Source organism: Acanthaster planci, linkage group LG14 (assembly GCF_054643075.1).
Source record: "Acanthaster planci isolate LZ-2023a linkage group LG14, COTS_SCS, whole genome shotgun sequence".
Taxonomy (NCBI): domain Eukaryota; kingdom Metazoa; phylum Echinodermata; class Asteroidea; order Valvatida; family Acanthasteridae; genus Acanthaster; species Acanthaster planci.
The window spans coordinates 15,007,517-15,021,848 of NC_141790.1; the positions used below are offsets into that span (position 1 = coordinate 15,007,517).

A 14,332-nucleotide genomic window follows, 5' to 3' on the forward strand; every position below is an offset into this window, starting at 1 on the left:
CACTTTCTGCAAGAGTTCAGCCAGCACTGGGTCCTATCGTTTTGATAACAACAGCCAATAAATCTGATAGCCCTAACCTCTAAGCATGTGCCAGTTATATGCACACTGAATCTTTCGGAATTGAACATGGTTACGGGTTACAGTTAACATGTATCTGTGATGGGCATTGATCTTTCAATTTGGTTGGAGAATAATGAAAGACAAAGAAAAAAGAGAAAGAAACTGGGCTCACTGTGATAACCTTCTGGCTGCCCTTCCACTTTTGTGTCACTCTGAATGACCCTTAACCTTTAACCCTTAACCCGCTTTGTGAAACTCAGAAAATAATACCATTCTATTTGAATGTGTTAGGGTATAGCGGTGTTTCTGTCAGTCGTAGTATGTCCTCTTTGTACATTTTGCTAAGCTTTCCTGTTTTTGTAGCTATGAATATCTGTGTTTTCCTGCCATTTGTCCTTTAAAAAAAAAAATTCTTAAAAGATAAAACCCCGACATTTATCTCATTCCTTCATTGTCATTTCTAGTCATTCATTAAATTTTTTTTTCACCCCAGGTCAACTGGCCATCCTTGCGCTCATTTCTTAAATGTCAAAGCTGTCCTCTGTCGTAAATAATCAACCAAACCTGTCAAAATACACCTACTTTGTTTTGTTATGAAGCATGCTTTTTAACAGTGATGGAGAGTTTATGTCTGCATTTCTTCTGTAGCATGAAATGTCCAGATTCAGATGTTTTACCATTGTAAGAAGAACTTGCTACTGTTGCTTTAATATTTGTTGCTTGACAATTTCTCTCGTTATTAAAAGCTGGTGTTTAGAGAAAGCTGGTGTTTAGATATAAGCTTGAAATGCATGGCAAGGAAATATCAGGTATTTAACAGTACTTGAATGGGTGTGTCATTTGTCTTATGGTATGTGTATGTAACTCTCTGTGTTGTATGCTGACCCGTTCATGACTAGTTCAACAGTTGTAAGAATCTGTGTAATGATGATGTTGACGTTCCACACAAAGCTTGACAGTGTGGCACAAACGACCCGGCGTTTCACCAGTGCATTTTATTGGTGGTACACCTGGGTTGTACGCAGAGCCGAGGGTCTGTGGATGCGATACGGGGGCTGCTAAGCACAGACAAATATTACTCAGCAAAGTCGGGCACCAGTTCAACATTCACACGACTGGTTCCCAGCTGATGATTACTTAGTATGTAAATTTCCTGAGCCAGTTTTTTTTGGCGGGGGGGCCGTTGTGAAATCGATGTCGCTCTCTACATCCTCCCCAACCTACCTCTTTCCCCTCCCTTCACTTCATCCACATCGTGTCATAGATACCATTAAATTGAGTAGAAAAAAAAATGTAAAAAGTGTCAACAATCAAAAGTGTACTTGGACTAGTAGCATGGAAAGTACATTCAGTATTCCAAGTTCCTTACCCATTCAAAACTTTTGGTTTGCTGTTTGTTTGCATGGACAAACTGTCGATTGCATTTTGGACAAATTGCATTTTTGGTTTTAATTTTTGTTTCATCTCATATTTTGTTTGCATTTTCATACCGATATGGTTTCTAGTTTTCCAAGTGCTAGTTTTGCGTGATTGACATGAAGCACTGCATTTTGTTGGATGTTTTAACCCAATCTAAGAATGGTCTGCTTTGCAGTATGCATCTCTGAGAAGCAACTGTTTCATTTATAAGCATGGTGATTATTTTGAAGTGAGTGCTCAATTTATGGTCTGGAATCAAATGGAAGCTACTGGGTAGTGTTGTAGTCGAGACCATCTCAAGACCAGTCACAAGTGACAGGGTGAACAATGACAAAGGAACGCTTTTGTTGCAGTTCATTTGAATAGCTTGTGACTTGAATTCAGACTGGAGGTCTTGTGTTGGTCTTAAGTGGTCTTGTGAAGGTCTTAAGTGGTCTTGTGAAGGTCTTAAGTGGTCTTGTGAAGGTCTTAAGTGGTCTTGTGAAGGTCTTAAGTGGTCTCGACTACAACACTGCTACTGGGTAGTGGTGAGTGGTTTTGTCATTCAGATTTCCCAATGTAGAACACAGTAGAGTGAAAGTCGGAAAATGGCAGTTTTGGAATCAACCTAGAATGCCAAAAACTTGGATACGAGTCTTTCTGCATCCTGGCTCGGTTTTGTCGTGTTTCCTTTTGAAAAAAAAGTTCAATACACCACTTGCATCTACTTACTTTAGCTGGGTCTTTGCACTGTCCAACTCAGAAAATTTGGCTTTGGCTAGTCAAACCAGCACTTTAGTGGCAAAAATATACAGCCATAGCCAATAGGTGCGTGGTCAGACTAAGCCTTAATCTGGTGTGTTAACAGGCCAAGGTGGCCAACTTGTTAAAGTAACAGGGTCAGTATAAGTAACAAAACTGCCATTTTTTTCTGAATTCAGTTTCTAGATTTTAAAGTAATATTTCCAATTCCACTGTTTCTCCTTGTTTGACTTTCCCTTTGTAATTGCTTTTGAACAAATATATGTGTCGTAGTACTGTACATCAAAGTGAGCATGTATGTAAATCAGCCATTGCATCATTGTCATGTGACCATTGCACCCGCTTTTTTCTCATCTTCACTCCCATTCCCCTCCTTCCCTCCTCCCTCATCCCCACCCCCGAATCAGGTACACCCTTGATATCCACCCCTCGTCCCCTGGAGCAAGTCGAGCGGACGGGCTCCAGCGGCTCGCTTAGCAGTAGTGGTAGCGGCTTTCCGTTTGCGTCCGCGGCCAATGGCGGAGGGCCGGGGAGCGCCCCCTCATCCGCCCACACCTCTGTGCTTTCAGACTCTTCGGAGAGGAGCGAGTCGCAGTCCACCCTCACGGGGGGCACCGCCGCGCCGGGCGCCGGGAAGGGGCACCAGCGGAGTAAGTCTACCATCATGTACGACAAGCTGATGGAGCACGAGATCAAGGACCTGCTAGTGTGCCTGCTGTTCATCGTCAAGAACGTCAACGAAGGTATGCCCGACCTCTGGCAAAAGTGTCAATTCCAGGAGGGGTACAAGAAGTGTACATGTACTTGGTCATTTGATGTCAAGCAAACTGGGGACAAACATGGATCTGAAAAGCTATATTTAGCTCAGAACAAGCTTAACAATTTTCACCCCGTTATGGTAATTTTTTTTCCAGAGGTGCTTCTGGGCTGGTGGAGTAAGGCAGGTGAAGACGACCACATCAAACTCTTTGATGTCTTAGAGTGAGTGCCTTATCAGTTTCTCATATCTGTCTTGTCTTCTGTGACACTACTGTACATGAAGTTGAGTCGGTCACAATGTTTTGACGAGCCATCCGGTCTCAATTTGAATCACAAGCTATTCAAATGAACTGTAGCAGACAGCGGCGGCGGAATGACTTTCAAAGTGGGGGCCCAGTTGTTAAACCATCAGGCATCAGTCATTAATAGGTTGATCCATTAAGCCCCACCCAATTATAGGAAAAAATGGGGGCCAGGCCCCCCTGCCCCCCCCGCTTCCGCCACCCGTGGAAGCAGGAGCATTCCATCGCCACTGTCTATCCTGTATGTCACTTGTGACTTGTCTTATGACAGGACTCATGACAGGATTTGTGATGGAATTAGCTCTAGCTTTGCTTATTTCTCAGTGGCCAATGTTAATGAAGCTGTCGCTTTGATTTGTCATTTTTGTGTTTTTTTTCTCCCCTTCAGAATGTGTTTGTATCAGTTCCAGTACAAGGGCAAGAAGCACATCATAGCGGCAAGGTAGGTGTTGGTGGCGAGGTTTTCTTTCTGATTTAAGCACTGTAGGATTTCCAGAACTAAGGCTCCCAGTTCCAGCTTCATGATTTCAGGGCCGTCCTCCCCCCGCGAAGAGCCTGCAGTGTAGCGAGGTCAGGTTGTGGTGTATTTCCGTTTGGCTTGAACGGTAAAGTTCAACAGTGAGCAATGAAGTTGAGGCCGAAGTTGGAGACAAAGCCGTCACCTGAGAAATGAACTGAGACTCGATTATCTCTCACAGTTTGACCGCAACACTTGGCAGTAGAAGGAAAGAGCCTGACATGAACTGACATAGTAATCAGCGATGGCATAGACTGTACACTTTGCTGATAGTAAATGTAGAATAGCACCTTACATGAGGCTGAATAGACAGTACTCGCGGCGTCCCCAATTGCAGTCGTATTCCTGAACGCACAGTATCAATTTTAAAACCGTAATGGGATGGTACCAGGTGATTTTGGGGGTCGGAATGAAATCGTAGAATATAGTCTGGTTCTTTGAACTGAATGTTTTCCAATAACTACACTACGTTGGGGAATATGACTGAAATTGGGGATGCCATGTATACGGTCTGTTGTAATTGTCTCCGGAGTGGTGCCCCAACGCATGTCAGGGCCTTCCTGGTGCATGAAGCTGCAGACTATAGTCTCCTGACCTATCAGAAAAAAGCATGTTCCTGTGAGCTTGCTGCATTGCAGGGCCCCCATTTATCTCTAGACTCGTCTATTTTTACCCGAGATCCGGGCGCAAGCTCCTCGTCTCTCTATCTAGTCTGATTTTGTTCAGTGGTCATTTTTCTCGTGCGTTGTGAACGAACAAATGTGAACCATTCATCCATTGTTTAAGAGGCATGTGTCGTGTTTGTTGTCGCCGTTTAATACTTGTGCTTTGCATGGTGTGTTGAGAATTCATCATTTGAAGTTTGCCCTCACTGTTAGATGTTTCTATCCTCCAGTATAAAGATTTGGTTATGGTCATTTCCATTGTGTTACCTGTGATTTTGTTCCTGTGTTTATGTTCAGTCTTACTGTCCTCATTGCGTTTGATTTTCATTCTTGATTTCTGTTCTTGTTTACCAGCTTTGTGTAGCTTTGTGTTTGTTAACAGTATGAAACTCTATTCTAATCATCTCGCTTTTTTTTTTCATACTTTTTTGTATTTCTTCGTCGTCCAATCAATGACCAATTCTGTGACTTGATGGTAAGCCAACGATTCTGATCTGAGCTTGAATGTGTGCATCCGGTCTGCATTACCCTCGCTCTCAAAGCCCTCGCTCTCAAAGCCCTCGCATGCCTCTTGCATCAGTGTGTTCTAACCAGTTCCAGGAATGTGCATTCCCTGAAAGAAACTTACTCTTCCCAAATAACATAAGTTGCGTGCATCTTCAATCTAACTCGTTTGAGGTATTCAGTGCACGATGTAGGCGTCGAATTTAAATCCACTATCACTTGTGCATCTAAAGGGACAATCGATCAGAAAATAAGCACTCTTGATTCATGTATTAGTGTTTCCATGGGGCTCGGCAATCTTCCGAACTGTCGAACCATGCTGGGATTGCTGTTGACGAGGGTATTCGATTTTGTTGGGCATTAAATTTCATGCACTTGTTTAGTGACGGGAAAGTCCTTCACTTTAAAGCATGCTATTTGGCCCGAATCCAACTGAAAGGCACAATTACTGTCTTAGTAGATCTTTAAAATCTTGGGCAGACTTGGTTTCAGATGTATTTTTTTTCTCGGTTTCTGTTAATGGTTGAAGTTAGCTCAGTTACACGTTCACAGGAATGCTTAATGCGATGTGTTAACATATTAGACTTGCATGTTTGACTGTCTTCATGTACTAACCTGATCAACTCCTCCATCGTGAGTGTGTAATGTGGCCCCTGACGGAGGTCTGTCCTTGGTGCTGTTCCTGTCGTGTGTGAAGAACAGATTTCCTGAAAAATATGGTCGTTTGTTGACTTTCTTCCAAGTGGGTGTTTGAGCTCAAATACTTCCCGAAACGCTTCAAGAAATCTGGCCTTTCTGTCGAGAATCTTTCAGCTGGTGTTGCTCTCTGTATTGGAGACAGTGTCTCCATAGGTGGTGTTGTCGCCTTTGTGCAGATAGTAAGCAAAATTGCAAGAACTGTCAGCTAGGTACCAGAAGCAAATCTGGTGCACAAATCTCTTCAAAATAGCCACACAATAGTTTATACGGCTTCCATTTGAACCTCTTTTGCACTGTGCTAAAAATAACAACCAATGAAATGTGCTCAGACCAACAGGAAAAAATAGAGATGTTAAATGAAATATAGACAAAAACCTGCCAGAGGTAATTGATTGGACATGATTCCTGATAATGAAAGTGTCTGATCGGACAAGGTGACCACAGATGAATCTTGCTTCCCATCTGAAGTGGACTTGTTCATTATTTTGAACTTATATCTTGAGCATGTTAAATGTGCATGTAGTATGACTATTAAACAAAGGTACACGTCAGGCCATCTTTACAATATTTCCCAGCAGTAAGCACAGTTTGCTGCTAAGCAGAGTAGCCAACTGTTTGTCAGTACATCTATCTCAAGGACATTTGAGAATTGTATTACTGTGGGATTGGCTTGTTTGTCTGGCTAAGCGTGCATCGCCTCTGTTACAGCTTAGCAGTGATAGACAAAGGAGATTTGCTTAGCCTCTTGAATTTGCCTTTGCCTGTAGTAATGTTTATAAAGCTGGTGTCATTCTGTTGGTGGCCAGGGAAGTCATGTTTGAGTTTCGGTATCCCTGTTATATCTGGCAAAATTTGGTTTATAGCCTTCTTGAGAAGGTGTTGGATGTTTTATTGCGGCTTTTTTTTTTCAATTTGTCTGCCAATTGGCCACTTGTGGCCAGCAAGCGTCGAGCATTCTCAAGAACTTGCAGTTGCCGGCCATGTAAACCTTGTTTGTAGGTTTACTACTGGCTGGCTACAACATCAGGTTTGACTTTGACAAGAGAAAAAACTGAAACAAAAGCGATCCAGAATTCTGATCCTCTTTTCTGCATTTGTAAAAGATTGCGGGAAAAACCAACCAGCCACGTGGAGGAAAAGAGCAAGACGCTACCAGCCGCCAGAGCCAGAGCAGTGCAGACGAGATCACTGCATGGAGAGCTGCCAGTAGGTTAGTACAAAGCCCATGCTGACTGCTTGCTTTGTGGGACGCGACTTGAAACGTCACTCAATCTCATTTTTGTGAAGGAGATACTGAGGCCAAGACCAGAGCTCTTTGTACGAGCATCTTGTGCTGAATCCTTCTGTTTCTAAATGTTTGAAAGATAAAGTTGGCTCGAGTGCTGTTTTTGGCATTTGTGAAAACTTTATGCTTGATATTGAGAACTGTTTTGCCATCAATTTTAGCTGTGTGGCTAAGGAAACAGACGGGATGTTGAGGGCATTTTTAAACCTCTTGCTTTTATGTGCAGTTACTGCGATGGCAGAGGCTGAGGGTGGACCCAGGGTGCTTCAAGAGGCCAATCTAGGTGCTGAGGTGGGGTTGATTGTTCTGGATGTCCTGGGCACGTACTGCACACACTTCAAGGTAAGAGCAGCTGTGGATTGCCATAGAGTCTGGGCTGATTCGGTGGCAGCAGCGGGATAAATTGTCATGAGCATCTTTCAGAACTATGACAAAGTGATCAGAGCTCATCTTATGCTTGTCTTCCGAGCGTATTAACCTGTGAAAATGCTTCTCTCCATAATCAGGATGTACCAATCAGTAAAAACCCATCAATACTTTTTGTCTCTCTAGCCCAACCTGGACATGGATGATGGCGATAACCCTTTGATGCGGAAGGTCATGGACATCTTCCTGTCCTTCATCAAGATTGGTCAATCGGAGACCCTGTCCAGGCATGTCTTTGCTTCCCTCCGCTCCCTCGTTCACAAGGTAAAGAGCTTCAAGATAGTTTTTTTGAAGACGGAATCCCTGATGCGCTGGGCGAAACTATTTATAAAAAGAATTATTTGATATTTGTAGTTGACAATCATGTTTTTTTTTTCCTTCAGTTCCCGGTTGCCCTCTTCAAGGGAAGTGCCCAGCTGTGTGGAGACCTCTGTCTTTCAGTGAGTATCAAATTTGAGTCTTAGCTCTGTGATTGTAATCTTCTCAATGATTTCGCCAGTACCCTCCATGTGGAGTCTTGCGCAAGTGGAAATGAATGAGATTTGTCTACTTTTCAACTTGTGGCCCTTTCCATGACAATATAAAATCCGAGAGTGATATATCGAACTGAGGAGCTGAGTATGCTCCTAATGCATATGAAAAACCAGTGAGTAAAGCAACCCCTTAGACTCATTTTGTGGTATCAACAACCTGACGTCTTGCATTGATGGAAGTTCGTTTGTAAATTTTTTTTTGTACAGACTCTGAAGTGTCTCAACTCCAAGCTTCCATCCCTGCGGAGTGAGGCCTGTGCTCTGCTCTACCTGATCATGAAAGAGAACTATGAATTCACCACCCGGAAGGATTTTGTCAGAGTTCATCTACAGGTGGGTGTAGGTCAAAGGTCAGGGGTTAGGATGGGGCTTAAAATTCTATCAGATTGATTTGATTTCTTTGTGTACCAGTTCTATTTCAAGTTAGGCTCCGAAGTTTTTGCTTTTGATCTGAAAAATTTCAAACTTGGAAAATAATAAAGTATCAGTTCTTATCTTGACTTCAGCTTCATTTTTTGCGTCATATTTCTTTCTTTGATAGTACTATATAATGCTTTTTATGAGTCGGTCTTTCTCCTGATCTTTAAACTCCACAGGTTGTAATTTCTGTCTCTAAGCTGATCGGCGACGCCAACAGCGTACGGTTCCAGGAGTCGCTAGCCATGATCAACAACTATGCAGTCAGCGACAAGTCCATGTCTGTAAGTCAATCTTCTCATCTCATTGCACCAGAAAGACTTCGTGCTGAAAACCAAATCTAGAAGCCCAGTTAACCCTGTACAGGAGCAGTAGAGGGCACTGTTTGCAAGACCTAACTTCATCTGAATGTGCACAAAATTTCTTCAAATGAGAGGAATGCACCCACGTCTGGGTCAAGCCTGAAAGTTAAGGTGGCTGGAAATAATGTACATATGTGTGAAAGTCCACATTTTCTGTCATCTCCATAAATAGATTTTGAACTAAATTTTCGTCCGAATTGCTTACTTCAGATGACCCAGTTTCCGTCCCACGTCAAAGACCTGACCAAAAAGATACGTACAGTGCTGATGGCCACAGCCCAAATGAAGGAGCATGAGAAGGACCCTGAGATGCTGGTGGACCTTCAGGACTCACTGGCCAAGAGCTATGCCAGCACGCCAGAGCTGCGCCGTACCTGGTTGGAGAGCATGGCCGTCATCCACATCAATCATGGCAACTACTCCGAGGTATTAAGCAAATCTGCTTGGCAAATTTAGATGCTGAGCAAAACTCAGCAGAGAAGCAGTCACAGGCAATAAACATTTTACAACAGTCCGGCTGGTAATCTGTTAAAGCTCAGCAGAAATTTTTTTAGGCTGAGCAAGTATCCATGTTTTTGCAACTTGAGCCTATGGGTCTGCTGGCTAGTGGCTACGACCGCTTCTTACAGACTTGTGTGTAGATCGCAGCCACAGCCGGTTGATTTGGACTCAGTCTGAGACTCAAACTCGATGGAGCTGCTTAGTAGAATTTATAGCTAAGACAATTTATGTCAGCAAATATCAGCTGAGGCTGTGTATTACCTGGATGTTAAGCCGTGTATTCATGCAGAATTTTTCGCTCAGTGGCTCCAAGAAACTGGGCCCAGGACTTGCATTTTTCTTCACATATGTCAGATTGAATTTGTAAGATGGAGTGTAATGAAGTTCCTGTCATGATAGATAGATTTGGAAGTCTTAGGCTGCATCCGAATCTCTTGTCTGAAGCTAGTTCTTGGTCTTCATTCCATTGGAATTATGTGGAGATGCACGGACAAAAGACCTAGCCGTAGCTCGTTAGGTCCTTTTCAGGCCCCGCCTGTGCCGAGGAGATTCTGTCTTGAGTGGCAATGTCTTGAATCCTTACCCAGGCGGCTCACTGTAACATCCACATAGCAGCGTTGATCGCTGAGTACCTGAAGAGGAAAGGGATCTACCCGGCCGGCTGCCAGGCCTTCCGAGACATCTCCCCTAACATCGAGAACGAAGAGAGGGGAATGAAGGAAGACATTGGACTGGAAGATGTACAGTACTCTGAGGTATGAGATCGATCCTTGTCTCATAATGCTTACCTCGCCCAGTCATTTTCTCACATCCGGCCCAATCCACAGTTATCCGCTTACAAAATGTGACCCACCATCCCAAAACCAGGCTGAAGTCGGTATTTGTGATGTTGGACAATTCTGGCCTTCAGCGTATTTTTTTATACTGCAGTAAGCTTCTTACGGGTAGTAATAGCTGTGAAATTCCCATGAAAATCTGAGCAGTGGAAGTTCCACTGTTTTAGGGTTATGAAGTTACCTACTTCAGCCTGGTTTTGGGATGGTGGGTCACAAATAATGTGCAAGACAGTGGTTAGTTTGGAGGTTTTTACAGGACTTCAATTTCTTCCAGGCTTTAGGAACATTTTGCAGTCCTTTAATCCATTTTTGACTACACTTTTTGGCAATGTTGTTTGGTGTTCCAATCCTTCTTGCCTGGATATGGGATGCCAGTATAATTGGCACCTTTTCCTTTAAACGTCCGATCCCATGCCTTGTCTGACATGCTCCGTAGCTTGAATCCGACACCACTTATTTTCAGTCCCACACCCTTCACATCCAATGCCGTCGTCCCACACTGCTTCTCGGTCTGCAGGACCTTAGCAGATTGCTCTTGATTTTTATGCGGCGTCCTTCCTAACCTTACTTTTTCCTCCACCCAGCAAACGTTGCTCGAGCAGCTGGAACGATGTGCCGAGGCCCTGCAGAAAGCTGAACGCTACGAGTCCATGGGGGCGCTCTACAAACTGATCATTCCATTCTACGAGAAGCAAAGGGATTTCCATGTGAGTTCCTCTCTTCCTTGAACTCCTTTCCTCGTGTGGCTTACATTCATGTCAGTAACTTCTGTGGCTTTTGATGGATCAGTTTCCCAGGTAACAGGTTTCCATGTTGTTCTGTGCAGCGCCTTGCTATGGCATATGGCAAGCTATGCGAAGCCTACAAGTCCGTCATGAAAGTCACCAGCTCTGGCCGGAGACTGCTGGGCCAGTATTTCCGAGTGGCCTTCTTCGGTCAGGTGAGTTGGAATGGTTCGAGTGTGTCATTAGACTGTGTAACATTGGCTGGGCAGATACATTTCCATGGCAAATTTGTATGCCCAGCAAAAGACTCACCATGAACCAGCTGTGTTTTTTACTCGGTCTGGCTTTACATGGACGTACGTATTCACACTGAACTCTAAGCGTGGTCCAAGAGTTGCGAAAAAAATCATAAGCTTGCTCGAGTGGGATTTGAACCCACAACTTCCCACTTACTTGTGCAGGTGTTTTAACCACTTGACCACCGAGTTTGCCGGGATCGGGTGGTTGGTTTAAATCTAATGCAGCAGCAGCTACCCAAAATGGTTGGTGATGTTAATTTTGCAAGAAGTTTCATGGCATTTGCTAGTAGTCAGTAGTTGTGACTGTGACATATTGCTTCCAAGCGTAGGCCCAAACACATCCAGTGATAATTCCCTTCGTCCTTCACTCTCTCCCCTGTGATAGCATTTTGAAGAGGATGACGGGAAGGAATTCATCTACAAGGAACCCAAGGTGACCACGCTGGCCTCCGTCTGCGAGAGACTCCTCAACCTGTACACCGAGAAGTTTGGCAAGGAGAATGTCAAGCTCATCAGGGATTCCTCCAAGGTCAGTCCGTCTGTATCAGATCGGACCGGGGCACACCCCAGCCCCAGAGGTGGAGAGAAGCAAATTTGTTTGGTTTAAATCAAAGTCGTATCAGCGCTTAATTTTGGCAAAGCAAGAGGTTCTGTCACTTGAAATTTGTGTACTTTTTGGGAATTAGCTGCACGGGTCACGCAGGGGTTCACAGGTCGCACAAGAAAACAAACGAATGTTCCAAAAACATTGCTTTGGAGGTTTATTAAGTGATTTGGGTTCCAGACACGAGAAAAAACTGGATGTTCAAAAACTCTGCCTTGAAGATTTATCAAGTCATTCAAGTCTCTATGTTGCAGGTGAATCCAGATGACTTGGACCCCAAGATCGCCTACATCCAGCTGACGTTTGTCAAGCCCTACTTTGATGACCACGATCTCCAGGAGAGACAGACGGCGTACGAGCGCAACAATAACATCCGACGCTTTGTCTACGAGACGCCGTACACTGAAGGGGGCAAGGCGCGGGGAGCCGTGGAGGAGCAGTGTAAACTCAAAACAATCGTGACAAGTAAGGGCACGAGTAGAGACTCGGCTGCGATTGGCACATGAGAGGGTGTGTTACCTTACTCGGTAACTCGGTGTTTGAGTGTGAACTGGCGTGGTGGCATGTTGATCAAGGTTCAGTTATGTATGAAGTGTCAGAAGAACATTCCTAACTTATTCTTCACCCAGTGTTAGTAGCGAAAGCACTTGTTTCACAACCAGACTGATGAGTTTATAGTTGACGTTTCTCAGTACCTCTCCTCTATCAAGTTTCATTCTTCAAAGAGATCCAGCAAACTGCCGGAACCTTTAGTAGTTGGAAGCAATCAATTTTGTGGAGTTTGCATAGTGTGTGTGTGTATACTGACATCAGTTTCCAGATTATAGCTTCAATTCTTCAGTAATGTTTGGAATGGAAGACTTTGAGACACATGGGTGGCGACAGATAAACCGGTCCTTGTCCACGGTTGTGCAATTGCCTGGAACTGCATGTGCATGGCCATGTCACCCAAAAAAGGACCGTTGTGTCTGTTGTCTCCAAGCATCTCAAAGTCTCCCATTGTGGGTCACAAATACTCGTTTTAACAAGTGTTTGTTAAAGTACTTAAAGGTACATTAAGTACTTAATAAAAAGTACTAGTGAAGCACTCGACCTCAACACCGCTGAGAATCGCTAGATTTGTCTTCTTCTCTGTCCTCTGCGAATCCCTCCTTTCACCTCTTTTGTTTCTTGTCCTGCTTTGCCAGCCTCTCACGCCTTCCCCTACGTCAAGAAGCGCATCCAGGTGGTGTACCAGATGCACAAAAAGCTGAATCCCATCCAGGTTGCCATCGACGAGGTCAAGGCCAAGGTGCAGGAGTTCCACGACGCCTTGATGACGGACACCGTAGACATGAAACGGGTGCAGCTGCTGCTGCAGGGATCCGTCAGCACACAGGTCAGTCCACACGCTGCTGCTGTTTCATGTGTCTTACCATCGAAGGTGAGGTTTGTCGGTAGAGATTGAAGTGACCAATTGGTTGCTCCATGCTTCAGTAGTTCTCCAGTCATTGCAGCTCTCCAAGGTCAAATACAGTTGGTTTGAGATCATGAAATCGCTTGTTTTCTGGCTCAACTAACCTGAACCAGGATCAGGCATTTGAACATGAAATGAAAGTACCTTACCGTCAGCCTGTCTGTCCGATTCTCAGGTGAATGCCGGACCCCAGGCCTATGCCATAGCTTTTCTCGGCAAGGGCAAGGAGGAGAAATGGGAAGGCCAGGATGTGTGGGAACTCAAGAAACATTTCAGGTTAGTCACCCAAACCTGTTCGTATCTTTGGCCTAAAAAAAAGTGTGTCCATCCAAAATACAAGGAGTACCTGTGAGGGCCCAGTTGGTAAGTGTTGTCATTGTTGAATCTTCCCCATAAAGCTATTTTAAAAAAGTGGCCAGGATGTAATTTAACAAAGAGGCGCCAAACGTTGTGAAATCATTATTTTTTGTCAGTTGGGACTAGCTCTCTAGCTTCCTTTAGAATCCATCATATGAGCAGATTTTGCATGATTGAGGAAGGCGGAGCTAACTATTACTTTACATGAGGCAAAATTTTTGAAAGTTTGAATATGGGGAATTTGCGATTGGCTACCCATGCATTGGAGAACTCAAAAACCAAAAACGGCTCGGAGGTTTGGGTGGATCGATCAGTCAGTTCAGGATATGATTCTCACTGTTGTGACAGGGAATTCATGGAGCTGTGTGGTCGGGCGTTGGAAACCAATGCCCGCTTGATCAAGGAGGACCAGCACGAGTACCACGAGGACCTGGTGCAGAAGTACCGGGCCATGAGCAACCTGCTGGCAGAGTTACTACAGGACCAGGTGGGTTGGGCTTATCGCCCCCCGGTGTCATCCGACATTGGGATCCCCCGTGAAATTTGGCCCCTGTCTCATATATGGATACCCAGTGCAGGTTTGTTTGCTGTAACGTGAAGTCATGCTCTGCGTATCCTTTTTCTCCAAGTCCAAATTTACACACTACTTTTATTACTAGCTCATCAAAATCTCCATCTGTCGGTTAAGTGGCTGTTTGTGTCACTTCCTGTCTGATTGATGTGTTAGCTCAGCAGGTTTTTCCCTTCATAACCTCAAAAATTAACATATGTTCAACTCCTTCAAAGCAGCGATAAAAAAGGTTGACCTCAAAAAGTAAGCTTGACTTTGAAAATCACCCCTCTGAGTGTTGCATTAAAGCAGCGG

General features: G+C 44.3%; 1 protein-coding gene across 27 annotated transcripts in view; it reads left to right on the top strand.

Moving 5' to 3' along the window:
- Positions 1-14,332, top strand: part of LOC110977858 (dedicator of cytokinesis protein 9-like) — a 90,041-nt gene that overhangs the window by 69,563 nt on the left and 6,146 nt on the right. For 19 of the 27 annotated variants that reach the window (XM_087145389.1, XM_087145390.1, XM_087145391.1 and 16 more), the window contains 18 exons: positions 2,628-2,963; positions 3,135-3,201; positions 3,670-3,723; positions 6,770-6,876; positions 7,178-7,293; positions 7,504-7,641; positions 7,761-7,817; positions 8,118-8,243; positions 8,507-8,611; positions 8,900-9,115; positions 9,778-9,945; positions 10,611-10,733; positions 10,853-10,966; positions 11,436-11,579; positions 11,909-12,119; positions 12,842-13,032; positions 13,286-13,386; positions 13,816-13,954. In XM_087145389.1, coding sequence (XP_087001515.1) covers positions 2,628-2,963; positions 3,135-3,201; positions 3,670-3,723; positions 6,770-6,876; positions 7,178-7,293; positions 7,504-7,641; positions 7,761-7,817; positions 8,118-8,243; positions 8,507-8,611; positions 8,900-9,115; positions 9,778-9,945; positions 10,611-10,733; positions 10,853-10,966; positions 11,436-11,579; positions 11,909-12,119; positions 12,842-13,032; positions 13,286-13,386; positions 13,816-13,954 — 2,513 coding nt within the window. The remainder of the gene's footprint in view (positions 1-2,627; positions 2,964-3,134; positions 3,202-3,669; positions 3,724-6,769; positions 6,877-7,177; positions 7,294-7,503; positions 7,642-7,760; positions 7,818-8,117; positions 8,244-8,506; positions 8,612-8,899; positions 9,116-9,777; positions 9,946-10,610; positions 10,734-10,852; positions 10,967-11,435; positions 11,580-11,908; positions 12,120-12,841; positions 13,033-13,285; positions 13,387-13,815; positions 13,955-14,332) is intronic. The other 8 variants (XM_087145376.1, XM_087145377.1, XM_087145379.1 and 5 more) reach the window with 2 other exon arrangements.